The sequence below is a fragment of the Oncorhynchus nerka genome, linkage group LG10 (assembly GCF_034236695.1).
Source record: "Oncorhynchus nerka isolate Pitt River linkage group LG10, Oner_Uvic_2.0, whole genome shotgun sequence".
In the NCBI taxonomy this organism is placed as follows: Eukaryota; Metazoa; Chordata; class Actinopteri; order Salmoniformes; family Salmonidae; genus Oncorhynchus; species Oncorhynchus nerka.
The window spans coordinates 64637636-64664080 of NC_088405.1; the positions used below are offsets into that span (position 1 = coordinate 64637636).

Below are 26445 nucleotides of genomic sequence, written 5' to 3' on the forward strand. Positions count from 1 at the left end.
AGATTTTATCACCGGACTGCCTTCGTCAGCGGGGAAGACTGTTATTCTTACGGTTGTCGATAGGTTCTCTAAGGCGGCTCATTTTATTCCCCTCGCTAAGCTCCCTTCTGCTAAAGAGACGGCACAAATCATCATCGAGAATGTTTTCAGAATTCATGGCCTTCCGTCAGACGTCGTTTCGGACAGGGGTCCGCAATTCACGTCTCAATTTTGGAGGGAGTTTTGCCGTTTGATTGGGGCTTCCGTCAGTCTCTCTTCCGGCTTTCACCCCCAGTCTAACGGTCAAGCAGAACGGGCCAATCAGACTATTGGTCGCATCTTACGCAGTCTTTCTTTTCGTAACCCTGCGTCTTGGTCAGAACAGCTCCCCTGGGCAGAATATGCCCACAACTCGCTTCCTTCGTCTGCGACCGGTCTATCTCCTTTTCAGAGTAGCCTCGGGTACCAGCCTCCGCTGTTCTCGTCTCAGCTCGCCGAGTCCAGCGTCCCCTCCGCTCAGGCTTTTGCAACGTTGTAAGCGCACCTGGAAGAGGGTCAGGTCTGCACTTTGCCGTTATAGGGCGCAGACTGTGAGAGCCGCTAATAAGCGTAGAACTAAGAGTCCTAGATATTGTCGCGGTCAGAGAGTATGGCTCTCCACTCAAAACCTTCCCCTTAAGACAGCTTCTCGCAAGTTGACCCCGCGGTTCATTGGTCCGTTCCGTATTTCTCAGATCATTAATCCTGTCGCAGTGCGACTTCTTCTCCCGCGATATCTTCGTCGCGTCCACCCGGTCTTTCATGTCTCTTGTGTTAAGCCCGTTCTTCGCGCCCCCGCTCGTCTTCCCCCCCATCCTTGTCGAGGGCGCACCTATCTACAGGGTCCGTAAGATTTTGGACATGCGTCCTCGGGGCCGTGGTCATCAGTACCTAGTGGATTGGGAGGGGTACGGTCCTGAGGAAAGGAGTTGGGTTCCCTCTCGGGACGTGCTGGACCGTTCGCTGATCAATGATTTCCTCCGTTGCCGCCAGGTTTCCTCCTCGAGTGCGCCAGGAGGCGCTCGTGAGTGGGGGGGTACTGTCATGTATTGTCATATTATGTCTTGTTCCTGTTCTTTCTCTTCACTCTGTCTCCCTCTGCTGGTCATATTAGGTTACCTTCTCTTCCTCTCCTCCCCCCAGCTGTTCCTCATCTTCTCTAACTACCTCGTTCACCCTTTTCCCACCTGTTCCCTTTTCCCCTCTGATTAGGTCTCTTTCTCTCTCTGTTCCTGCTTCTGTCTTTGTCAGATTCTCGTTTGAGTTTCTCATGCCAGAACCAAACTATCGTCTCGTTTGCTTCACCCTTGTCCCGTCCTGTCGGAATCTACCTGTTCTTCTGATGCTACGTGTGATCAGGTACCTCTGTCCTCTACGACCCGTGCCTACCCAGAGAGACCAGCAGTCTGTCGCCGCTAACCCAGCTATTCTCCTCTGCTGCTAAGAAGGGGACTCTAACCCAGCTATTCTCCTCTGCTACTAAGAAGGGGACTCTTCTGTAAATATCAGAAGGACTTTATGTTTCATTTGTCGCCCTCTCTGCGGGTTGTCTATTTTGCCATTATTCTACATCTGAAGAGGATCTATGTCTTCCCTGTGTTTTTTACATTAAAGGACTCTGTTTTTGTTAAACCGCTTTTGGGTCCTCACTCAAGTGCATAACACCTATAATCATATAGGATAGGTTCCAAAATCTGCTAGGATTTTCTTTTGGATTCTAATAGGATAGGATTTTTAATAGGATTTTTGGACTCGGGCAGAATCCTGATTTATTAGCCTGTCAGGAATAGCACTCACCCACTGTAAATCAAAATATTATCCACAAAACATGAAGTGTTATATACATATCAGTTATGCACGCTAACAACCAGCATAGATAACAAGCAAGCTTGCTTGCTAGCTCACAAGACTAGCCAAGTTAGCTGCTTTATTCTTTGCATGCGATTGGTTGTGGCCTTAGGTTCAGCACCAAGCCTGGAAGACAGGGCTGTCTGTCAGGAATCATTCAGGGCTTAAATGTCACACGAGTGCATAGTGATCGACGCAGCCACAGGGCTACTTGATGAAGTGCATATGAATGAAGGATGCATGGTACTTTTGATTATCTCTTAATCTCCACACAGAGACCTGTCTTATTCGCGCCCATCTCAGGGAACTAATCGATTGCGGAGGACGAGACTAATTCATTGCGGGTGCCGCTGGGATGGCACAGTCCAGGAAGAAAGGGAGTGTGGCTGCAAAATGCACTTCTCTCTCCAGAATGCGCCCTCTCCCGCTAATTTGTGCACGTTCATTGTTTGCGTTTGATTGTTAGTGTCTATCAATTCCCCATTACATACGCCTATATCACCAGTAGTTAATTTACCATTAATTCCTATCATTTCTAATCTACAATGTTTGTTTGGTTATGGTAATGTCTGTTAATGCATTCATAATACTATTATTCTAGATTTGACCATTCTCATTGTCGGACTGGACATGTTGTTTGCAGAGCGCACAATCTATGCTACACTTTTGATAAACACGCTTTGGTTTTATTCCATTTACGAGTTTTGTCAATTTAGTCATTGTCTTTTGTTTGGAGCCTCCAGTCAATGTGGAGTAAGGATGCGCACATGATTATGCATAGAAGTAGGCCTATAGGCTGCCTGGTCTGATTACACATAGAAGTAGGCCTATAGGCTGCCTGGTCTGATTACACATAGAAGTAGGCCTATAGGCTGCCTGGTCTGATTACACATAGAAGTAGGCCTATAGGCTGCCTGGTCTGATTACACATAGAAGTAGGCCTATAGGCTGCCTGGTCTGATTACACATAGAAGTAGGCCTATAGGCTGCCTGGTCTGATTACACATAGAAGTAGGCCTATAGGCTGCCTGGTCTGATTACACATAGAAGTAGGCCTATAGGCTGCCTGGTCTGATTACACATAGAAGTAGGCCTATAGGCTGCCTGGTCTGATTACACATAGAAGTAGGCCTATAGGCTGCCTGGTCTGATTACACATAGAAGTAGGCCTATAGGCTGCCTGGTCTGATTACACATAGAAGTAGGCCTATAGGCTGCCTGGTCTGATTACACATAGAAGTAAGCCTATAGGCTGCCTGGTCTGATTACACATAGAAGTAGGCCTATAGGCTGCCTGGTCTGATTACACATAGAAGTAGGCCTATAGGCTGCCTGGTCTGATTACACATAGAAGTAGGCCTATAGGCTGCCTGGTCTGATTACACATAGAAGTAGGCCTATAGGCTGCCTGGTCTGATTACACATAGAAGTAGGCCTATAGGCTGCCTGGTCTGCATAGAAGTAGGCCTATAGGCTGCCTGGTCTGCATAGAAGTAGGCCTATAGGCTGCCTGGTCTGCATAGAAGTAGGCCTATAGGCTGCCTGGTCTGCGTGCAAATGTAGGCATATAAATGTTCCCATTTGGGGATCTGATGGTATTTCTGATTGGCTTAATGCACAACCACTAATGAGCTCTGGAGCTTGTTAGAGGAATGTTTTCTTCACCTCAAACAGCAAGCAAACAAAGTCTGTTTTTACATCCATTGAGAATGACAATAATTCCTCAATGTATTTAAAAAATCTTTCCAGCTTTTTCCCTTTCGATAACCACTCAGTATGAAAGGGAAAAATGTCATGCTCTGATCCAGTGGAAACATCATAAAATAGGCCTACCTGATTACTTCTTACCCCTTGAACAAATAGCCTACAGCTTTGTCTGTCCCGGGTCCCAATGTTGCAAGCAGCTTTAGGCTGGACCCAAGTTAATAGTTGATATGTTTTAAGTTCGTCGCAGACAGGCCATGCATAGACAATGTGATATTTATTTTTATCAGGATATTTTCTACCTGCAGGCTGAAATCTTTTTATTTATTGGCTTTATAGGCTATTTTTACAAACTGTTATTGGCAATGGCAGTAGAAGTAACTTTTTAGGTTTGTATCATTTTCATTTAGATTTGGACAGAATTTTGATTAACCACATGACATTTTGAGATACGAAGACATTATTATAAATTAAATGAATCTGTTCCATGAAAATGTGCATATGAAAACCATAACTGGCACACATATCGGTAGAAATGGTAAGATGGATGGCATTCAACATGAGAAAGTTTACCCACTCCTTGTGTAGCCTATTACCGGCAACTTCAGGAGAGTAATGGCAGAATCTACAAAAGCCAGTAGGAGTGGGAGGTGAATGGCCGGGACAGCTTATGTTCTCCCTCTTATGGTTATCTTGATCTCTGGCTCCCTCTTGAGTAATTTGTGTGTAATTTCATCAAACAGTGAGCTTAAAGTGTCAGACAAGCTCAATAGTTTATTTTATTAAAACACATAGGGTATTGTCTATAAAAGGAAAAATAGACGTTTCACATTTTCGACCAATCAATTTGTTGAAACAGACGAAGTGCTGATGGCTTGACTGCTTTTTGCGAGTGTCGGCTCACTTGACCGCAGTGTAAATATCACAGTAGCCTCTAGCCAGTAAGCAAAAACTATTTAACAATCCAAGCAACTTTTCTTCTAAAACATAGCTATTACACAGTTGAATAATGCAACCAAACCATATTACACTCTTGAATAATGCCACAATTCACAAGCATGTGCAGATAATTAAAGGGTTTATTTTCTCCTCTGTACACATTAGCTGACAATACACAGCTAACTCCTGCTAGTTAAGCAGTCAAGCAAAGAAACATAAAAAATACAGTTGAGATTTAAAGGTACGGTGACAATTTCAGAATGTTACAGGCTGTTATTACAATTTCAGGTAAAAACTCAATAAAACAAGTCTTAACAATAAGGAAAATGTATGTACATGTGAAATTTGTACTGTAAGAGTGTTGGCTCAACAATACAATTCTGTTTACACTGTCCTGCTTAGAGAGCGGTAACTGTCAGGCGAGTGTCATGCGCTACTTCCGGCTACTTCCGGAGGTAGTGGTTGAGACATGACAAGTTTGCAAGTTTACATTGCAGTAATATGTGTGTATATGTGTGTATTTTTGCGCAAAGTCTACTAATTGTGAAGTCCCTCTAAGTTTGTTTCACAAAGCCTATATTTATGGAGGGAGACCAGGCAGCTGGCTGACCCACTTGATTTCAGCAGCCTGCTCCACTCTGCTCTGCCCTGAAACACTCATCTGGATTTATGCAACAGGCAGGCCCCTGGAAGTCCTGGCTGTACTCACCTTATGGTGACCTTAATACAGATACACTGGTTCTGCCCATTTAATCTTGCTGGGAATCAGTATCGACCTCTGATTTACTCTTAACCTTACGAAGAAGTACTGAATCTTTAGATGCCAATTGTGTCCCGATGATGCCTTGAACATGAATGTAGGTCCCTAGACCCTCATTGTGACCCTTTAACAGCTAAACAATTTCCCTGTAGTTCTACTCTGACATTGCATGTCAGTATATAATTGCATTGTTACTTAACTGTATAATGTTCAACCTACATAATGAATTATGCAAACTCACTCAAACAATCACGTTGTCGAGTCATTCCTCATAACCTACAGATGCCGTATCTTAATTTGGTCATCCATTTGTTGCAGGAATTTTCCTGCAGCAGGAAATGCACATTTGCAGTCTATTCAAGCTTTAAAAAAGATTCTAAAGTTTGTCATTTGATTTTCCCTCAAATGCATAGCTCCTAGAATAGCTCCTATTACTTCATTGAGATCTTTGATGGAGTCACCCGATCAATATGAGGGGGGATGGGTGATGGGGGCTGTCTGCCGTGTACCTAAGCTGCTTTCGTGTTCCTTCTTTCTACAGGTCTGCTTAATAGCAGCCAATTGATTAATTCAATTTGACTTAAAGCTTAGAGAAAAGGAGAGAAGACGAAAAGAGAAGGCAGTCCAAGACAGATCATCCAAGGATTTTTGTAACCAAACCTATTGTCAATTGACCATGCCTTTGCCTACTACCACTCGTCAGCTTTTTTCTGTTCTCTGATTTTAAAGAGCGTTGCCTTCCAATATCACTTTGCACTATTTGCTATGGCTTCACTTTGTGATGTAGATGGATGTGTGTAGAGTGTAGATGGATGTGTGTAGAGTGTAGATGGATGTGTGTAGAGTGTAGATGGATGTCTGTAGAGTGTAGATGGATGTGTGTAGAGTGTAGATGGATGTCTGTAGAGTGTAGATGGATGTCTGTAGAGTGTAGATGGATGTGTGTAGAGTGTAGATGGATGTCTGTAGAGTGTAGATGGATGTGTGTAGAGTGTAGATGGATGTGTGTAGAGTGTAGATGGATGTGTGTAGAGTGTAGATGGATGTCTGTAGAGTGTAGATGGATGTGTGTAGAGTGTAGATGGATGTCTGTAGAGTGTAGATGGATGTCTGTAGAGTGTAGATGGATGTCTGTAGAGTGTAGATGGATGTGTGTAGAGTGTAGATGGATGTGTGTAGAGTGTAGATGGATGTGTGTAGAGTGTAGATGGATGTGTGTAGAGTGTAGATGGATGTGTGTAGAGTGTAGATGGATGTGTGTAGAGTGTAGATGGATGTGTGTAGAGTGTAGATGGATGTGTGTAGAGTGTAGATGGATGTGTGTAGAGTGTAGATGGATGTGTGTAGAGTGTAGATGGATGTGTGTAGAGTGTAGATGGATGTCTGTAGAGTGTAGATGGATGTGTGTAGAGTGCATTGGTACTCTCATTGCCCTCGATGATCTGACTTTACAGTGCTATTACGAGACTGTATGAAGACCAAATTACACTTTGACCAGAGGCTCTTCATGTGTCAAAAGAGTGTGTTCTCTCCTTGCCCTTCGGTCCTGGGTGCTCTCTCTGTTGTAGCTATAGTGAAAGGGTCAGTGTCAGGGCTTTGCTATCTGTGGGAGGCTCTATCCCTAAGAGTAACCTTGCTTTGAGGCGATCTCTGTCAGTGCTGTCAGCCTGTCTCACATACTGCTAAGAGGCTTGCAGGTAGTAGCCCAGTTTAGCAGGACCCCATCGGACTAATCTTATTAGGTCAACTGGACTCTATCAATTGCTAGACAGAAGAGCACACAATCATACAGACCATGTGGTTAGCACATGACACGTGACACTTGTGATCATACAATCACAAAGCTGTGTGAGAGCATTCTCATGATATGTGTGTGTATGTGTGCGTGTGAGATTTTCTTTCTCTAAGAAGCAGTCAATCACAGTCCAATAAACGGTGCCATTCACCCCACCCCTCTGGTTTTCCAGGAAATCCAGCTGTATAGCAGGCCATTTCCAGGTAGCCATGTACCTACCATGTACATTGCTGCATCTGTGGACTGGCCTGTGTCAAATTTTTTTAATGTATTTTCAGCCCACTATGGGGTCGGACCATCCCACTGGGCAAAAACTGGTTGAATCAAAAAAAAATCCATGTCATTTCAACCCTAGTTGGATTTGAAAACTAATCAACGTCAGGGAATTTCATATTATTTTCACCCAAGTTTTTACCTAAATCCAATGACATGGTGATTTTTAAAAAAAAAAATTCACGTTGAATTCATGACAACTCAACCAAATGTAAATCCAAACTAGACGTTGAACTGACATCTGTGCCCAGTGAGATGTGTCTGTTTACTGACAGCTTTATCACTGTCACCTCCTTGAACATTGTCCTCTATATATAATGGCATATTATGAGAGGATTCTCACAAAACGTCCTCTCGTACTAAATACCACTTAAACAATACTAAAGCTCTCTACCTGTACCTTGCATATAAGCTGTTTTTCTTTCCTTAAGCCCCCCTCTCATCCTCAGTTGTCTCCTCTCTGCCATTATTCTGTAACCACCTGTAAATGGCACTCAGACATCACATGAACAATAGATTAAATAAACAATAAATAAAACCAATGGCAAACTGTGTGATAGTGTAACAAAAGGATGCAATCAAGATCTTAAAGTAATTGATTTGGTGTGATGACAAAGGAAGCTATACTTATCCATTTCAGGAAGTGAAATCCCCTTCACTATGTCTCACAGCCAATCCAATGGAACGGTTGTTAAGCGGTTGGGCGGAGCTAAAGAACAGGGGAGTGAACAAGGAGGGACACCAAACCAATCAAAGCCCATCAGAGATTCTTAATTGGGAAAAAGTCTGTCCTCTCCTCGACTCCTCCGTCCTCCTCCCCTCTCCTCCAGTGAACCGGAAACGGTTGGTGGTTGCCATATGTAGGAGAGTGTCAATCATTTTTTCTCTAGTGGAGGATACTCAGGTGTATCATACCGCGGAAGAGTTTTGAAATCCACGCACCCCCTTTGAAATAGCTGTTTTTTTTATTTAAATACGCTACTTTTCTTTTTATCAATAAAATGTCTAGCATAACTATACATTTCTTTACACGTATATTTTGGGATTCCACCTCTGTAAATGTAATTTGCCTGATGATGTGCTAGTGGCGAAGTAGTCACATTTCATACAAGCGCATTTGTTTCTACATTTCCTCTCCTCGCCTCTTCTCCCCGATTACTTTTGACCTTTTTTAAAAGGAGGCAAGGAGAGGACAGAGGAGACGATGCAAGGAATCGAGGAAATCAAATTGAGGTTCTCCCCATGAGATTTGTTTTAGCATGCAATGTCTGTGTCCCTTTACCTTCTCACCACCTGATCAGTCTAACCACTAATGGCCATGTCCAGGTTTACGTTGGGTTATGGCAGCAGTCTGCACTGTTCGTCATAATGCACAGCTGTGCACAGGACATCTAACATCTTTCCTGCCTGAACCAGACATAGCTGTCAGGACATAATCCAAAACACTTTGTAGAAGATAAGCATGCAAGACATCTAACATCTTTCCTGCCTGAACCAACACTTTGTAGAAGATGCACAGCTGTGCACAGGACATCTAACATCTTTCCTGCCTGAACCAACACTTTGTAGAAGATGCACAGCTGTGCACAGGACATCTAACATCTTTCCTGCCTGAACCAACACTTTGTAGAAGATGCACAGCTGTGCACAGGACATCTAACATCTTTCCTGCCCGAACCAACACTTTGTAGAAGTTGCACAGCTGTGCACAGGACATCTAACATCTTTCCTGCCTGAACCAACACTTTGTAGAAGATGCAGAGCGGTGCACAGGACATCTAACATATTTCCTGCCTGAACCAACACTTTGTAGAAGATGCAGAGCGGTGCACAGGACATCTAACATATTTCCTGCCTGAACCAACACTTTGTAGAAGATGCAGAGCGGTGCACAGGACATCTAACAGCTTTCTGCTCTGGCATGTTTAGTTCTAGTCGTTTTTCGGTCTGACACTGCCTCCTTGAATAAAACTTCCATTGTTACTCTGGCGTTGGTGGAAGTCACATTGCTACCTTTGAGCTCTAAGTTCTTGTAATAAAATAACATTTGTTGTGTGACCTTGGGATAGGTAGAACACATTCCCTTACTTTCACCCTCTTTCCCTTCCTTTCTGATCCCTTCTTGCTTTCCCTCCCCCACAAGCCTTAACTGCACTCTCAGGGCTCCAACACTGTTACTTATGGATTAAAAGCTAAAGCCAGTTGAGAAGTCAAAGCTTCCCTGTCCCCCAGCCCTTCCCTACCCTTCACCTACTCTCTTTCACCAAGTATCAGTCTATCTATTTGTTACCAGACTGGGTGAATCTCACCCTTCTTCTCACATCCTGATTAGTCCCTTGCTCCTAGGTTTGGGGCATGTCCCAGTCCAAAATAGGGGTAGTGACCACAAGGACACAGTATTACAGGAAGCCTGTGGATTTGTTTTTAACAAGAGGATTCTAAAAACAAGAGGAAATATGTAAAAAAAAAAAAATCCATCTTACTTGGATTACTATTTATTTTCAATTTTCATGCCAAGATACTGCACCTGCTCTACTGCTGAGTGTCAATCTGCTCATCACCTGGATTCCTGCCATTCAAAGACAGAGAGCATTGGTATGGCACTATAGACAAACTACTCCAGGTCAGCAACACTTCCAATCAATATGATTTAGTTTTATTATGTTTCAGTACGAGGTAGCTAGTGTTTTCATTTCAGTACATTCCAATCTAACTTTTATGCTGTTGTGCTGTTTTATGTGGTCAGTGGTTGAAATACTTACAAATTACTTAGAACTTTTCAGGATACATTTTGTGACATTTTTGGGCCCACCTGCACAAGTGTGTGATCAGCATAGGTGTATGGCCAATATCAGCTATGAAAGCTGCAGTGATATCAGGATTGCTGTATTACAGCCTAGACTAACATTTCAGATTCATAGAGGAATTTGTTTTTGATTGATTCAATAATCCTAGAGTCACAGCGTCACATTTTAGTTGTAAGATCAGTAAATGTCCCCAAGAGACATTGTGCTGGATTTTACATTCTATATGTATCCAGAATTTCTTTCTTATAATTTTTTTTCATAGCTTAAGTCCTCACAGCTAATGTCAGTCAATTGAAATCAATGGATTTCAAGTCATAATTTGATTAATATACAACAAACATTTTATATGATGCTTGTGACATCCCTGTAAATTGTACCAGCTTATTAGCAGCTTCTTAGCTATTACCATTATTAGCTTTTTAACAATAGCCATGTAGCTTAGCTACTGTTTGTACACTGTGTGTTCACTGTATGTGCTGGCCAGGGTTGAGGTTAATTCCATTTCAATTCCAGTCAATTCAGGAAGTACACTGAAATTCAAATTCTAATTCTCTTTAATGTTTTTTAATAAGGAAAATGTGTAATTGGAATTTGGTTTAATTTCTGAATTGACTGGAATTGAACCCAACCCTGATGCTACCTGCAACTCACAATAAACTATAACTTTATCATGTTGTACACTCACCAAACTCAGAACAGGTCATGTTTTATCATGTCAGCAACTGAGGGGCAACCATCCATTTCATGAATTTACATTTTTGTCTTTTAGCAGAAACTCTTATCCAGAGTGACTTAAAGGAGGAATTAAGGTTAAGTGCCACGTTCAAGGGCACATCAACAATTTTCTTTACCTAGTCGGCTCAGGGATTCGAACCGGCAACCTTTTGATTACTGGCCTAACCTATCCAACCTGTCCACATCATTTGCACATAGCTGTGTGTAGAGTTAAGGAAAGAGGGACAGTAAGCCTACACTTTTGCTGCTTAACCAATATACTACATACATAACACACTTTTAGCAAATAACACTTTTAGTTTGAGCACTTTCATTTGAGAAATGAGCACTTTTAGTTTGAAATTAGCACTTTTAGTTTGAAAGTGAGAGGCCATGGGTCAAGGTGTGGGGACAGTGGTCTTTCCTTTCAAAATCCAGGTAACTCAGTTAGGGGTCAATTCCATTTAAATTCAGGAAGTATTCAGTTGAGGAAGTAAACTGAAATTCCAATTCCTATTTTCTTCAATGTATTTTCTGTTTACTTCCTGAATGGTCTGGATTTAAAATAAATTGACCCCAACCCTTAACTGCACAGTTCCATTGACAGGACATGTGCTAATAAAAGGTCAGTGACGATCAAATCAAAGATGGTCTTCCAAATCCAGTCATGTCTGGAGATATTACAGAGTGAGATAGAGGCCCCTGCGGTGAGATAGAGGCCCCCGCGGTGAAGGAGAGGCTGACCAAGAGGTCACAGGGAGCGAGTGACTTCAGAGAAAGCGATAGGAACACGGAAGACAGATTTAGAGCCACGTTACATGGCCCCCACCTGTCACAGCCTCATAGCAGCTAATCTGATTTCCATTTGCATGTCATGAAAGCTGACATTGCAAAGAGCTGGCATTGATTCAGCTATGGTTTCAGGGCACCCTGGTCTGAAGAGACAGATGGACAGGGACTGAGCTCCTCCAACATCACATTACATTCTTTTTTAATAAGGATGATTTTTGTCCAAACATGTTGAGGCAGTTTTGAGAGTTTAGTGCTACAACACTGTCAGTCTTGTTCACCGGTGATTTGTCTTACATCATTACTTCATATGTATCATTAATTCATACTTCATACAGTTGTCCAAAAGCAGTTGGTAATTCAGTTTTGTTTTCTTGACATTGTCAAGCATAGATTGGTAACTTTTTTCTAATTTGGCACACAGAAACTAGATGCCATGAGTAACTTGGCCAAAAAGAATGGCACCGATAGGTGGTTCTGTTATAAGCAATCTCACTTAAACCCTCATATCCGCGTCCCCGTTTGATCTTGAACTTGAAACTTTGTATTGATCACTGATCAAATTGCGTCAAGGATTCTCCTAAATCTTAGACATTTGGGAAACTTTTGAAAAATGTATTCTCATGAACACGTCCAAAATTACACAAAATTCAGTATGTATGCCAATGGTATATTTTTTAAAGTTGTGAGAAAAGCTAAGGGATCGTGTTAAGAGTTATTGATAAATCAGGATTTACAATTTTACGTGTCCATTGAAATCAACTTCACAATGGCCCATCAACTTTAAACTTTTTAGGGGTCATCAGACATTTGCCCGATGGCCCAAAATGGATTATTACGCTGCTCTATGGTTCGACTACATACTGTCAATTTGGAAAGAATTCAGACCCCTTGACCGTTTCCACATTTGTTTACCTTACAGTCTTATTCTAAAATGGATTAAATTATTTTATTTTCCCATCAATCTACACACAATACCCCATAATGACAAAGCGTAAAAACAGGTTTTTAGACATTTTTGCAAATTTATAAAAACTAAAACCAAAATTCCTTACTTACATAAATATTCTGACTGCTATGAGACTCGAAATTGAGCTCAGGTGCATCCTGTTTCCATTGATCATCATTGAGATGTTTCTACAACTTGACTGGAGTCCACCTGTGGTAGATTCAATTGATTGGACATGATTTGGAAAGGCACACACTTGTCTATATAAGGTCCCACAGTTGACACTGCATGTCAGAGCAAAAGCAAGCCATGAGGTCGAAGGAATTTTCCATAGAGCTACGAGACAGGATTGTGTCGAGGCACAGATCTGGGGAAGGGTATCAAAACATTTCTGCAGCATTGAATGTCCCCAAGAACACAGTGGCCTCCATCATCTTAAATGGAATAAGTTTGGAACCACCAAAACTTTTCCTAGAGCTGGCCGCCCGGCCAAACTGAGCAATCCGGGGAGAAGGGCCTTGGTCAGGGAGGTGACCAAGAAGCCGATGGTCACTCTGACAGAACTCCAGAGTTCCTCTGTAGACATGAGAGAACCTTCCAGAAGTCCAACCATCCCTGCAGCACTCCACCAATTAGGCCTTTATGGTAGAGTGGCCAGACAGAAGCCACTCCTCAGTAAAAGGAACATGACAGCCCTCTTGGAATTTGCCAAAAGGCACCTTAAAGACTCTCAGAACATGAAAAACAAGATTCTTTGAGCTGATGAAACCAAAATGTAACTCTTTGACCTGAACACCAAGCGTTATGTCTGGAGGAAACCTGTCACCATCCCCACGGTGAAGCATGGTGGTGGCAGCATCATGCTGTGGGAATATTTTTCAGCGGCAGGGACTGGGAGACTAGTCAGGATTGAGGGAAAGATGAATGGAGCAAAGTACAGAGATCATCCTTGATGAAAACTTTCTCCAGAACGCTGATGACCTAAGACTAGGGTGAAGGTTCACCTTCTAACAGGACAACGACCCTAAGCACACAGCCAAGACTACGCAGAAGTTTCTTCAGGACAAGTCTCTGAATGTCCTTGAGTGACCCAGCCAGAGCCCGGACTTGAACCCGATCAAACATCTCTGGAGACACCTGAAAATAGCTGCGCTGTGACGCTCCCCATCCAACCTGACATAACTTGAGAGGATCTGCAGAGAAGAATGTGAGAAACTCCCCAAATACAGCTGTGTCAAGCTTGTAGCGTCATACCCAGGAAGACTCGAGGCTGTAATCGCTGGCAAAGGTGCTTCATCAAAGTACTGAGTAAAGGGTCTGGAAACTTTTGTAAATGAGATATTTCCGTTAAAAAAATAAGTTTTTGCTTTGTCATTATGGGATATTGTGTGTAGATTGATGAGGGGGGAAAATGATTTAATTAATTTTAGTAACAAATGTGGAAAAAGTTGAGGGGTCTGAATACTTTCCGAATGCACTGTACTTTAGTCTGAGAATGCCATCATTGAAGTTGTTTGTGGTGAAGTCAAAATGAGGGTTGGTGTACAAAACAAAGTCATCAGCAAATTGATTTTCTCTAACCAATCAGAATATCAAAGTCAATTACACATTTTCAAAATGTGTGTCATGATTCTGGCCCAATGCATTGGTTTCTGGCACCAATTCCATTCTAGAAATCATCAGGGAGGTACTCAGATCTAGACTCATTGCAAAGAAGAACATTGCAGAGAAGAACAATGAACTTCTTTGACTATGTAACATTAAAGCTTAAAATAATAAGTCAAAATCTTCTTCTCATGGACTAAAAGTCAGATTCACTCCAAATCTGGTCTTAGGACTCATCACAATAGTCCCTAAAGAGTTTGAGAAAATAATGATAATAATAATAATAATGATGCACTCAAAGATGCCCAAACTGTACCAGAAGATGCATATTAGCACATACACTAATATGCTAAAATATGTTAAAAAGATCTAAATAAATCTTCTCCTCATGAACCATACGTCAAATTCCCTCCAGATGTTGTATTTAGACTAGTGATTGCACATAGAGGAAGGTCGTTTCTACATGATAGGGTGCCTGCTTTGTTATTCAACTTGCTTTGTTATCTTGCGTACTTTCTGTTATCCTGTGAATCCTCTTCATTGCTCCTGGCAGCTATATTTTAATATGTTATGTAATAAACCTATATTAATGGTAATATAGTTCAAGTCCAATTATTATAGAAACAGTGCATTTCTGAGCCTCTGGTGACACTGTAGCTCACCAACAAAAACAGAGTTTTGTCCTAGAAAATTGAGACAGTAAATAATACATGTGTCAATATTCTAATTTTGTTCCCTCTCTCCCTCCCTCTTTCTCATATATTCGATGGAAGCAGTAATGGCTGGGAGTCCAGTGGTGACCTTCCCAGCTCTGGGCTAGTGCCCTACAGAGCACTAGGGGTCAGAACACACACACACACACACACACACACACACACACACACACACACACACACACACACACACACACTTCCCTCCCTCACACTCTTCCACACACACAAACTCCCTCACTTCCAACCCTCCACTCCTCATCTGTGGTGTCTGACTAGATAGAAGCCCTGTAGGAGAATGGCAACTCACAGAAACTCTAGTTTTCTCATCAACCTCTCCCACCACCCACGATGGACACAAGATCCCTCAATGAGGGAGAGAAGGAGACAAAGAAGGACAGAGGATACAGACCCATTGAACAGTACAACCCCCACATCTAAATCTGCAGTGCTACGCTCCAGAAGCTGGTGGGGCAACTGGCTTATGTTGCCCCTGCTGATGGCCACCTATCTACCGTGTGAGGCCTGGGGCGCCACTTTCACTGTGGCCGTAGTTGGGCCCTGGACATGTGACCCTATGTACTCCAAAGCCCTCCCTGACCTGGCTGCCCGCCTGGCCACCGCCCGCCTCAACAAGGACCCCTACACTAAGAAAGGCTACTGGTACGACTATACTCTGGTCAAGGAGGACTGTAAAACATCCCGCGCTCTGGCCCGCTTCACCTCTCTGGAAGGCTATGGCTCAGCTTTTCTCGGCCCTACTAACCCAGGCTACTGCTCTTCGGCTGCCCTGTTTGCGAAAAACTGGAATAAGCCCCTTCTTTCCTGGGGCTGCCTGAAACCCAACATGGAGGATGGACAGTATCCCACCTTTCATCGGCCACTGCCTCTGTCCTCCCGGGTTCTGTTTTCTATGCTGCGGTACTTCCGCTGGGCCCATGTAGTCATCGTGACGTCAGAGGATGACCTGTGGGAGGCTACGGGACACGAACTGGCGGCCTCTCTGAGGGCCCTGGGCCTGCCGGTCAGCACTGTGGTCACCATGGAGCCTGACAAAGATGGGCCCACAAAAGCCTTGAAAAGGATACGGGAGTTAGACCGTGTCAGAGGTGTGTATGCGCATTTGTGTTTGTTTGTTTGTTTATGTGTGTGTGTGTATTTGTTTAAGTGTGTGTGTGTTTGTGCATGCGTGCATTCTTGTGTGTGTGGTAAAAGGTGAGAGGAAAGATACACAACATCACTGACTAACTGTCATCTATTCCATTGTATGACACTGCCACACTGCAATGACTAATAATTGTCTCTACTATTTCCTTCTTCTGTCCCCTATCTCTGACTTTACTAACTTTTTACTCTCCTCCTCCTCTTTTCCTCCTCCTCCTCCTCTTCTCCTCCTCCTCCTCCTCCTCCTCCTCTTCTCCTCTCCAACTCCCCCTCCCCTGCCTCTGCCTCTGCAGTGGTCATCATGTGTATGCACTCAGCTTTGATCGGTGGTGTGGCCCAGTATCAGCTCCTAACCTCTGCCTTGAATATACGCATGATAGATCGCGGCTACGTTTTTATCCCCTACGACACCCTCACATACTCACTGCCCAAGGGCACAAACTTTAATACCCTGACCAATGACAGCTTGTTGAGAAAAGCCTACGACGCAGTTCTCACAATCACCATGGATTCTGGCGAGAATACTTTCTATCAGCGCTTCAAAGATGCTCAGGAGAAATTTGAGATTCGCACCAGCACTCCACCAGAGCAGGTGAGACATCCCAGAACACAGCTCCTGGGATATTCATCTAGTCATCATTAGTCACACATGCCATGGACATGCAGTACTGTAGCAAGCACCTTTGGATGAACAACAGTCCTCTTGAGTTTTAGTTCTTCACAAACAGGTTACCTATAGGTCTTTGGACCTCTCCAGCCTTAAAACCAAATACACATGAATGTTGTTGGATTGTTTCATTATTGATGATAATGACCAGTGGTTTGTCAGTGCTGTACCACTGTCTTAGTAATGGTATGTTCCTCTATTTCTGTACTCCTTGCCTAACATCATCAAAACCCTTAGTGCCAGTCTAAAGAGTCTACAGACAGAGTCTTCAATAACAGTCGGTCAGATAAATGACTTATACATTGTCCCCACTCTTCTCCCCTGACGTAGGTGTCCCCATTTTTCGGCACCATCTACAACATGATATATTACATGGCCTATGCAGTAGAGAAGAGTCGGATGGCAGCGGGGCGCTGGGTGGATGGGGAAACCATGCTCGAGAGCGATGGAGGGGTCAAATTTGAGGGCTTCAACCAGCACATCTCATCCGACAAAGATGGGTTGGGGATGCTGGCTCGCTACGTGGTCCTGGACTCAGACGGGGGAGACAAACTCTACATGACACACACTCTGGAGGCCCCCCACACCCTTGGCAAATTTGGGGCGGTCAAGTACAATGGGCGCTCCATCCACTTTGCAGGCAGTAGCCCCAGCACAGACTCCCGTTGCTGGTTCAGTCCATACATCACCTGCGGTGGGGGTAGGTAGTCTAGCGTTGGGGTCAGTGATGTACCAGTAGCCTATGGTAAAATGAGGTCTTTGTTCCCTCAAGCTATTTCTCTTCATAACTCTTTCTCGATCCCCCTCTCTGCCTTTAGGAATGGATGCGGGTACTATTCTCTTTCTGTTTGTCCTGTTCTGTGGGTTGGTTGGAGGTGGAGCTGCCTTCTATATGAAGTAAGTTAAGCTTAAACACAGAGAGGAGTGTGCCAATCAGTGGTCTTCTGCATTGAACAAACTTTTGATTGTAAATGAGGTTGCTGATGTTTTGGGGTCTTCCCTTTGTGTCTGACCAGGAGAGGTGGCCAGATTGGAATCAGCTTTGGAGGATCAGGGGAAGGAGAAGGGTCCTTAAAAGTAGTCTTGAATCTGAATGACCTGATTTTCATCAATACCCAGACCAGCACAAGGGTCAGCTTGATGCCTATCATACCATAAAAGGATTATAGCCTAAATACAGTATTTGTATGTGTGTGTGAGTTTTTCTGTTTAAAGTCCCTTATCTTTGATGGACTGTATATTCTGAAGCCATTGTAACCTCTCTCTCCTCTCCTCTCCTCTCCTCTCCTCTCCTCTCCTCTCCTCTCCTCTCCTCTCCTCTCCTCTCCTCTCCTCTCCTCTCCTCTCCTCTCTCTGAGTAGAAGCTGAATGAGGACAGTATGATGAAGAGTCAGCTGGATGAGAAGACGCCTCGCCACTCAGTGTCAGGACGCAGCTACTTTGCCTCCACCCCTGACAGCTCTAACGTCGCCGTCTTCGAGGTGGGTCACATGTTAATGTGGTGAATCTACTTAAAACTACTTTCAAACAGAGACAGCAATCCAATATTCCAATGTGTGATGCGCTGCATGTAAAAAATAACACCCAATGTTGATAATTTTGCCTGTCTTGGTGACAAACAGTTATAAACAAATACATCTCTGTTTAGTGTCCCTGTCCCTAGCTTTCGGGGTTTTCCAGATAAACATTTGCTAATACCTTTGTATTATGTATTCACTAGGGTGACTGGGTGTGGTTGAAGAGATGTCCCAATGGAAACACTGTGTCTAGTGTCAGTAATAGCACAAAAACTATTTTCACCAAGGTGAGTGAGTGACTGACTGAGTGAGTTAGTCAAAACAGCAAGACATTGAAGCGCTGTCTGAACGCTGCACTGTTCCTCTGTCATAACCTACTTCTCCTCTCTAACCTCTCCCCCTCTCTCAGCTCAGGGACATGCGGCATGAGAATCTCAACCTGTTCCTTGGCCTGTTCCTAGACTCAGGGATATTTGGTATTGTGACAGAGCACTGTACCAGGGGCAGCTTGGAGGACCTTCTCAACAACGAGGAAATGCGTCTCGACTGGATGTTCAAGTCCTCCCTGTTGATGGATCTGGTCAGGGTGAGGAGGAAAACAACTCTCACATTCATAGACATTTCTGACCATATCTCTCTCCTCGTTGTTTACACTGTCCTCAATCTTTTCTGACCCTCCCTCCCAGGGAATGAAGTACCTGCACAACCGGGATGTCATCCACGGGCGCCTGAAGTCCCGAAACTGTGTGGTGGACGGACGCTTTGTGCTAAAGGTGACTGAGTACGGCTTCAACGAGATCTTATCCACCCAGAGCATCAACTTTGACAAAGGCAGGCCTGAGGGTAAGTCCATGGGGACATGAGTACTCAACATATCAGAGACAGCAAATCATCCTCATCATTTACCAAGTAATTACAAGAACCAAAGACACTTGTTCGTTTATCCCTCTAGTCAGGATGTGTGTGAAAAACATTTAATCTAAACCGCTACTTTTGTGCCCTAACTCCCTGGTCCACCTAACAGATCACTTAATCCAACCCTCCACTCTTGTCCCCTAACTCCCTGGTCCACCTAACAGATCACTTAATCCAACCCTCCACTCTTGTCCCCTAACTCCCTGGTCCACCTAACAGATCACTTAATCCAACCCTCCACTCTTGTCCCCTAACTCCCTGGTCCACCTAACAGATCACTTATTCCAACCCTCCACTATTGTCCCCTAACACCCCAGTCCACCTAACAGATCACTTAATCCAACCCTCCACTCTTGTCCCCTAACTCCATGGTCCACCTAACAGATCACTTAATCCAACCCTCCACTCTTGTGCCCTAACTCCCTGGTCCACCTAACAGATCAGCTGTGGTTGGCTCCAGAGCTGTTAAGGAACTCCAAGCTGATGAAGAGAGGAACGTTCCAAGGAGACGTCTACAGCTTCGCCATCATTATGCAGGAGGTCATCGCACGCTGTGCTCCCTTCTGCATGCTGGACATGCCTCCCAAGGGTTAGACCTCCTATCAAACAGTACCACCATACATGGGGCTAGTTGTGTCAGATGTAAAACAAATACAGCAGGAATGGCCTCCATGCCAATGTGAACAGTACAATTATTGGAGAGTATAGGTGTGTGTGTGTGTGTGTGTTTGACAGAGATCCTCAGTAAGTTGATATCCCCCCCACCACTGTGTCGGCCCACTGTGTCAGCGGATGAGGCTCCACTAGAGGTGATCCAGGTCATGAAACAGGCCTGGAGTGAGGAGCCAGACAAGAGACCCACCTTCGAGGAGATATTCAAGCAGGTAGCCTACTTTACTTTTCTAAAAACCTGTTTTTTGCTTTGTCATTATGGAGTATTGTGTGTAGATTGGTGAGGGGGGAGGGAGAACAATTTAATACATTGTAGAATAATGCTGCAACGTAACAAAATGTGGAAAAGATCAAGGGGTCTGAATACTTTCTGAAAGGCACTGTTTACACATACACTTGCAGTGGGGCAAAAAAGTATTTAGTCAGCCACCAATTGTGCAAGTTCTCCCACTTAAAAAGATGAGAGAGGCCTGTAATTTTCATCATAGGTACACTATGACAAAATGAGAAAAATCCAGAAAATCACATTGTAGGATTTTTATGAATTTATTTGCAAATTATGGTGGAAAATAAGTATTTGGTCAATAACAAAAGTTTAACTCAATACTTTGTTATATACCCTTTGTTGGCAATGACAGAGGTCAAACGTTTTCTGTAAGTCTTCTATTTTGGCCCATTCCTCCATGATGATGTTTTGGGGCTGTTGCTGGGCAACACGGACTTTCAACTCCCTCCGAATATTTTCTATGGGGTTGAGATCTGGAGACTGGCTAGGCCACTCCGGGACCTTGAAATGCTTCTTACGAAGCCACTCCTTTGTTGCCCGGGCGGTGTGTTTGGGATCATTGTCATGCTGAAAGACCCAGCCACGTTTCATCTTCAATGCCCTTGCTGATGGAAGGAGGTTTTCACTCAAAATCTCACGATACATGGCCCCATTCATTCTTTCCTTTACACGGATCAGTCGTCCTGGTCCCTTTGCAGAAAAACAGCCCCAAAGCATGATGTTTCCACCCCCATGCTTCACAGTAGTTATGGTGTTCTTTGGGTGCAACTCAGCATTCTTTGTCCTCCAAACACGACAAGTTGAGTTTTTACCCAAAAGTTATATTTTGGTTTCATCTGCCCATATGACATTGTCCCAATCTTCTTCTGGATCATCCAAATGCTCTCTAGCAAACATCAGACGGGCCTGGACATGTACTGGCTTAAGCAGGGGGACACATCTGGCACTGCAGGATTTGAGTCCCTGGCGGCGTAATGTGTTACTGATGGTAGGCTTGGTTACTTTGGTCCCAGCTCTCTGCAGGTCATTCACTAGGTCCCCCCGTGTGGTTCTGGGATTTTTTCTCACCGTTCTTGTGATCATTTTGACGCCACGGGGTGAGATCTTGCGTGGAGCCCCAGATTGAGGGAGATTATTGTATGTCTTCCATTTCCTAATAATTGCTCCCACAGTTGATTTCTTCAAACCAAGCTGCTTACCTATTGCAGATTCAGTCTTCCCAGCCTGGTGCAGGTCTACAATTTTGTTTCTGGTGTCCTTTGACAGCTCTTTGGTCTTGGCCATAGTGGAGTTTGGAGTGTGACTGTTTGAGGTTGTGGACAGGTGTCTTTTATACTGATAACAAGTTCAAACAGGTGCCATTAATACAGGTAACGAGTGGATGGCAGAGGAGCCTCTTAAGTGGACAGGTGTCTTTTATACTGATAACAAGTTCAAACAGGTGCCATTAATACAGGTAACGAGTGGATGGCAGAGGAGCCTCTTAAAGAAGAAGTTACAGGTCTGTGAGAGTCAGCCACTGTACATACAGTACATTGTTATGGAATATGTCAGGTAGTTTAGACAGCACACTCCAGCTCACTATCACTTCCAGACTCCATTCCCCCAGGGGGCAGCAGCAACTTGTCCAACTTGTCCAAGTGTATGTATATGCACATCAGGTTCCATCACTTAAGGTGATCGTCAGTCAGAGTGCCATCTTGGTGTAGTGAGGCTGCTGGTTGGTTTGGTGGAGATAATGCCTTTAGTTTGGTTTTAATTCTTTACTTTGGGCATGCCGTTTGTAGTTTTCCTTTTTGTGTATATTTATTTTTGTCACCATCTGTACCAATCAATAATCTATTTGGACTGGCTGACCAAGAGGTCAAGAGGGACAGAGCTGGTCCTGGACCAAGATAAGATTGCTGCCTCCCTGGGAACATGTACACCTAGATTCATACACAGATTTTTCACATAGATGCACATTTTAAATGAGGTTACAGACCAGTTAACTAGGCCTTAGACCCCTACACTTAGAGAGAGCAACAATATTAGTATGCTAGTTAATCGTTTTCGTAACAACATTTTGTAGAAGAATGGTGTAATATGCTATTGTTAAGGACACCATGCCACTTCCTCCCGATTCGGACCTTACCTGGCGCGAACTCGGGACCTCTTCCTTACTAGCACACGTGACTGTCCTCGCTTAGCCGATTGCTCCACCTCAAAATCTAGCTCATGAGGCGACCCAAGCCGGACACATAAGGCTGAGGAATAAGTTTCACACATCCCCATGTGCTACAGTATGATACATGTCTAATTCATTAGGTTATTAATTGACAATATTAAATGTGAAGGTCGAAGCACCACCTACTCTTTTGTAGTTGGTAGGAAACTATAAATAGCTACAGTTATACAGGGTAGGTCCTTGCCTGTTGCCCTGGGCCAGACCTTAAAAATACATATTTTCCAGGACGTTCAAAAGGCATATTTTCTCGATGTTGAAAAAGACATATTTTCCGGACATTGAAATCAGGTTCATTTTCAGTTCTGAATGAAAGTTGAAAATATGTCATTTATAGATGTCTATATAGACATCTATAAATGAACGTGCCAAATCCACACCGGACAAAATCTGAACCAAAAATGTATGTGAATAATGTCCTGTGAATAATACGTTTGGCTATTTAAACTCTGAATATCAGCTACCCAACTTCATCAGGAGGTATCGTGTCGCTATTTGCAATGTGTTTATATGGCGGGAAATGCAGAAGTATTTTCTTTTTCTCTATGATCAGCTTGTTAGAAATGGACGGATAAAAACGTGAACCCACTGTTCATGACAATGGGGTGAAACTCCTAGACTACAGTTGTGATTGTACATTCCATATTGTCCATTTTACATTGACCTGTTCTGTTTTTCTGATATGTTGTTTAACATGACAGCGCATTTCATTATCGATTGGGTGCCATTTTGGTTAGGCTATTTGAAAAAAGTATATATATTATATTGTCATCACATTACACTGTCACACATTTTATCTCCAGCCTGTAGGCTACAGAAAAGGCCACATACTCTTTCTACCATATCTGCTACATGATTTATGTTAGATAGTTTCTTTGATGGAACGTTGGTGGAGCGCCTCAGCGCTGCGCCTCTCCCACAGCACCCTGCCCCGACCTTTGACAAAATGGGCACTGTTTATCACAAGGCGCCATCAGCGCTCAACTGAAAAACCCATATGCCACTGGTAGTAGAGAGTATGTCATTGTTTTTGTGCAGAATTATGTGAGGTTTTATGTGTTGTTGGAGGTGCGATTTGGTCCGTTTAACTCAGAAAATGCCGCCCTCGTCAATCTGTCGCCATTGGCAGCCACCTAATCCTGCCTAATGTGTGGGCCGATCTTGCAATTATAACTAACTACAATTATTATAATTCTGAAAGCAGTTGAGTTATTGAATGACAAGACAAATTCATCTCTCAGAGGCAGTGAATGCTTTATAAACGAATAAGACTTATTTTAAGCGCATCATGATAAAGGAATTCATTTGACAGGATGAATGATTAATGAAGGATTTGGATCAGAATGATACAATAGGGTTGCAGATTCCAAATCAACAGGGAAAAGGGGAATTAGATAGAGCCCAAAAGGGTCAGGCAAGCAGTTGTTCTAATAACTCTCAAATGAAACAACAAGGAATTTCTAGGAGAAAGATAGTAATAATATAGATGTACACACAGATTTACATGATCAAACCATTCAGGGATTTAAGGGATGAGAAGACAACATTGAATGCATTAAAGTAAACTCTGTAGTGGCTCTGTGTCAAAGTGCGAATGAGTCCGAATGGGTTTCTACCCTGTGTTTTGTATACGTGTTTGTTTGGTCTTCGTCTCCATGCCTTTTACACGGCACGCCCCTATTACGCATTCCTGCGCCTGTCTCCCGATCCTTCACACCAGCGTGACAAATAAGGCACCTCGGGGGTTTGTGATATATGGCCAATATACCACGGCTAAGGGCTGTATCTAGGCACTCCGCGTTGTGTCGTGCTTTAGAACAGCCCTTAGCCATGGTATATTGGCCATATACCACACCCACGCGTGCCTTATTGTTTAAATATCCATGTTCAATAGTCCAAGATTGATATCAGCTCTGAGATTGAGGCGAGATCAATAGACAAAAGGTGCGTTCCAGTTATCTATTTTCACTACATCTAGTGAATGGTGCCGGAGCAGCAGAAGGCAGACATTTTACGTGCCCCCAACTGATTGTGTTTTATGTTTGTTTATCTGCGTTGTTTGTAACTTATTTTTTTACATAATGTTGCTGCTACCGTCTCTTATGACCGAAAATAACTTCTAGACATCAGGACTGCGAATACTCACCACGGACTAGCAGAATCCTTGTTCTTCTTTCACATCTGACGAGCCCGAGGCGGAGGATATACAGCTCCCTTGGGAGCAGGCCCAGATCCCTGTGATCTGTGTGAAGAGGAGGCTGAGAAAGAGAGGCCAGAGGGCGGGCTGCCTTCTGAGGAGTAGGAGGCGATCGAATGAACCCCCACTCCCCTCAATTCTGCTCGCAAACATACAATTTTTGGACAATAAAATGGACGAGTTGTTGGGAAGATTAAAGTACCAATGGGACAAAGAAAACTGTAACATCTTATGCTTCATGGAGTCGTGGCTGAACGACAATATCAACATACAGCTGGCTGGTTATACGATGTACCGGCAGGATAGAGAAGCAGTGTCTGGTAAGACAAGGGGCGACGGTCTATGTATTTTTGTAAACAACAGCTGGTGCACGATATCTAAGGAAGTCTCAAGCCATTGCTCGCCTGAGGAAGAGTTTCTCATGATAAGCTGCAGACCACATTACCTTCCGAGAGAGTTTTCATCTATATTCTTTGTAGCTGTTTACATACCACCACAGTCAGAGGCTGGCACTGAGACAGCATTGAATGAGCTGTATTCTGCCATAAGCAAACAAAAAAACGCTCACCCAGAGGCGGTGCTCCTAGTAGCCAGGGACTGTAATGCAGGGAAACTCAAAACAGTTTTTACCTAATTTCTATCAATATGTTAAATCTGCAACCAGAGGGAAAAGAACTCTGGACCACCTTTACTTCACACACAGAGATGCATACAAAGTTCTCCCTTGCCCTCCATTTGGCAAATCTGACCATAATTCTATCATCCTGACTCCTGCTTACAAGCAAAAATTAAAGCAGGAAGCACCAATGACAAGACCAATAAAAAAAGTGGTCAGATGAAGCTGATGCTAAGCTACAGGACTGGTTTGCTAGCACAGACTGGAATATGTTCCAGGATTCCTCCAATGGCATTGAGGAGTATACCACATCAGTCATTGTCTTCATCAATAAGTGCTTCGATGACGTCGTCCCCACAGTGACCGTACGTATATACCCCAACCAGAAACCATGGATTACAGGCAGCATCCGCACTGAACCAAAGGCTAGAGCTGCCGCTTTCAAGGAGTGGGACTCTAACCCGGAAGCTTATAAGAAATCCCGCTATGCCCTCCGACGCACCATCAAATAGGCAAAGCTTCAATACAGGACTAAGATCGAATCGTACTACACGGCTCTGACGCTCGTTGGATGTGGCAGGGCCTGCAAACCATTACAGACTACAAAAGGAAACACAGCCAAGAGCTGCCCAGTGACACAAGCCTTCCGAATGAGCAAAACTACTTCTATGCTCGCTTCGAGGCCAAAAACACTGAAACATGCATGAGAGCACCAGCGATACCGGAAGACTGTGTGATCACGCTCTCCACAGCTGATATGAGTAAGACCTTTAGACAGGTCAACAGTCACAAGGCCGCAGGGCCAGACGGATTACCAGGACGTGTACTGCGAGCATGCACTGACCAACTAGCAAGTGTCTTCACTGACATTTTCCACTTACCAACATGTTTTAAACAGACCACCATAGTGCTTGTGCCCAAGAACACTAAGGTAACCTGCCTAAATGACTACCGACCTGTAGCACTCACATCTGTAGCGATTAAGTGCTTTGAAAGGCTGGTCATGTCTCACATCAACACCATCATCCTAGAAACCCTAGACCCACTCCAATTTGCATTCCGCCCCAACAGATCCACAGATGATGCAGTCTATAATGCACTCCACACTGCCCTTTCCCACCTGGACAAAAGGAACACCTATGTGAGAATGCTATTCATTGACTATAGCTCAGTGTTCAACACCATAGTGCCCTCAAAGCTCATCAATAAGATAAGGACCCTGGGACTAAACACCTCCCTCTGCAACTGGATCCTGGACTTCCTGACGGGCCGCCCC

At 43.7% G+C, this 26445-nt stretch overlaps 1 protein-coding gene across 1 annotated transcript in view; it reads left to right on the forward strand.

The window, feature by feature from the left end:
• The first annotated feature begins 9607 nt into the window (after positions 1-9607).
• Positions 9608-26445, forward strand: part of LOC115135839 (retinal guanylyl cyclase 2-like) — a 45356-nt gene continuing 28518 nt past the window's right edge. Inside the window, exons 1-12 of the mRNA XM_029670967.2 lie at positions 9608-9960; positions 14978-16020; positions 16369-16667; positions 17073-17442; positions 17561-17639; positions 17759-17873; positions 18104-18223; positions 18463-18546; positions 18669-18845; positions 18946-19102; positions 19614-19763; positions 19910-20058. Coding sequence (XP_029526827.2) covers positions 15210-16020; positions 16369-16667; positions 17073-17442; positions 17561-17639; positions 17759-17873; positions 18104-18223; positions 18463-18546; positions 18669-18845; positions 18946-19102; positions 19614-19763; positions 19910-20058 — 2511 coding nt within the window. The 5' untranslated portion in view covers positions 9608-9960; positions 14978-15209. The remainder of the gene's footprint in view (positions 9961-14977; positions 16021-16368; positions 16668-17072; positions 17443-17560; positions 17640-17758; positions 17874-18103; positions 18224-18462; positions 18547-18668; positions 18846-18945; positions 19103-19613; positions 19764-19909; positions 20059-26445) is intronic.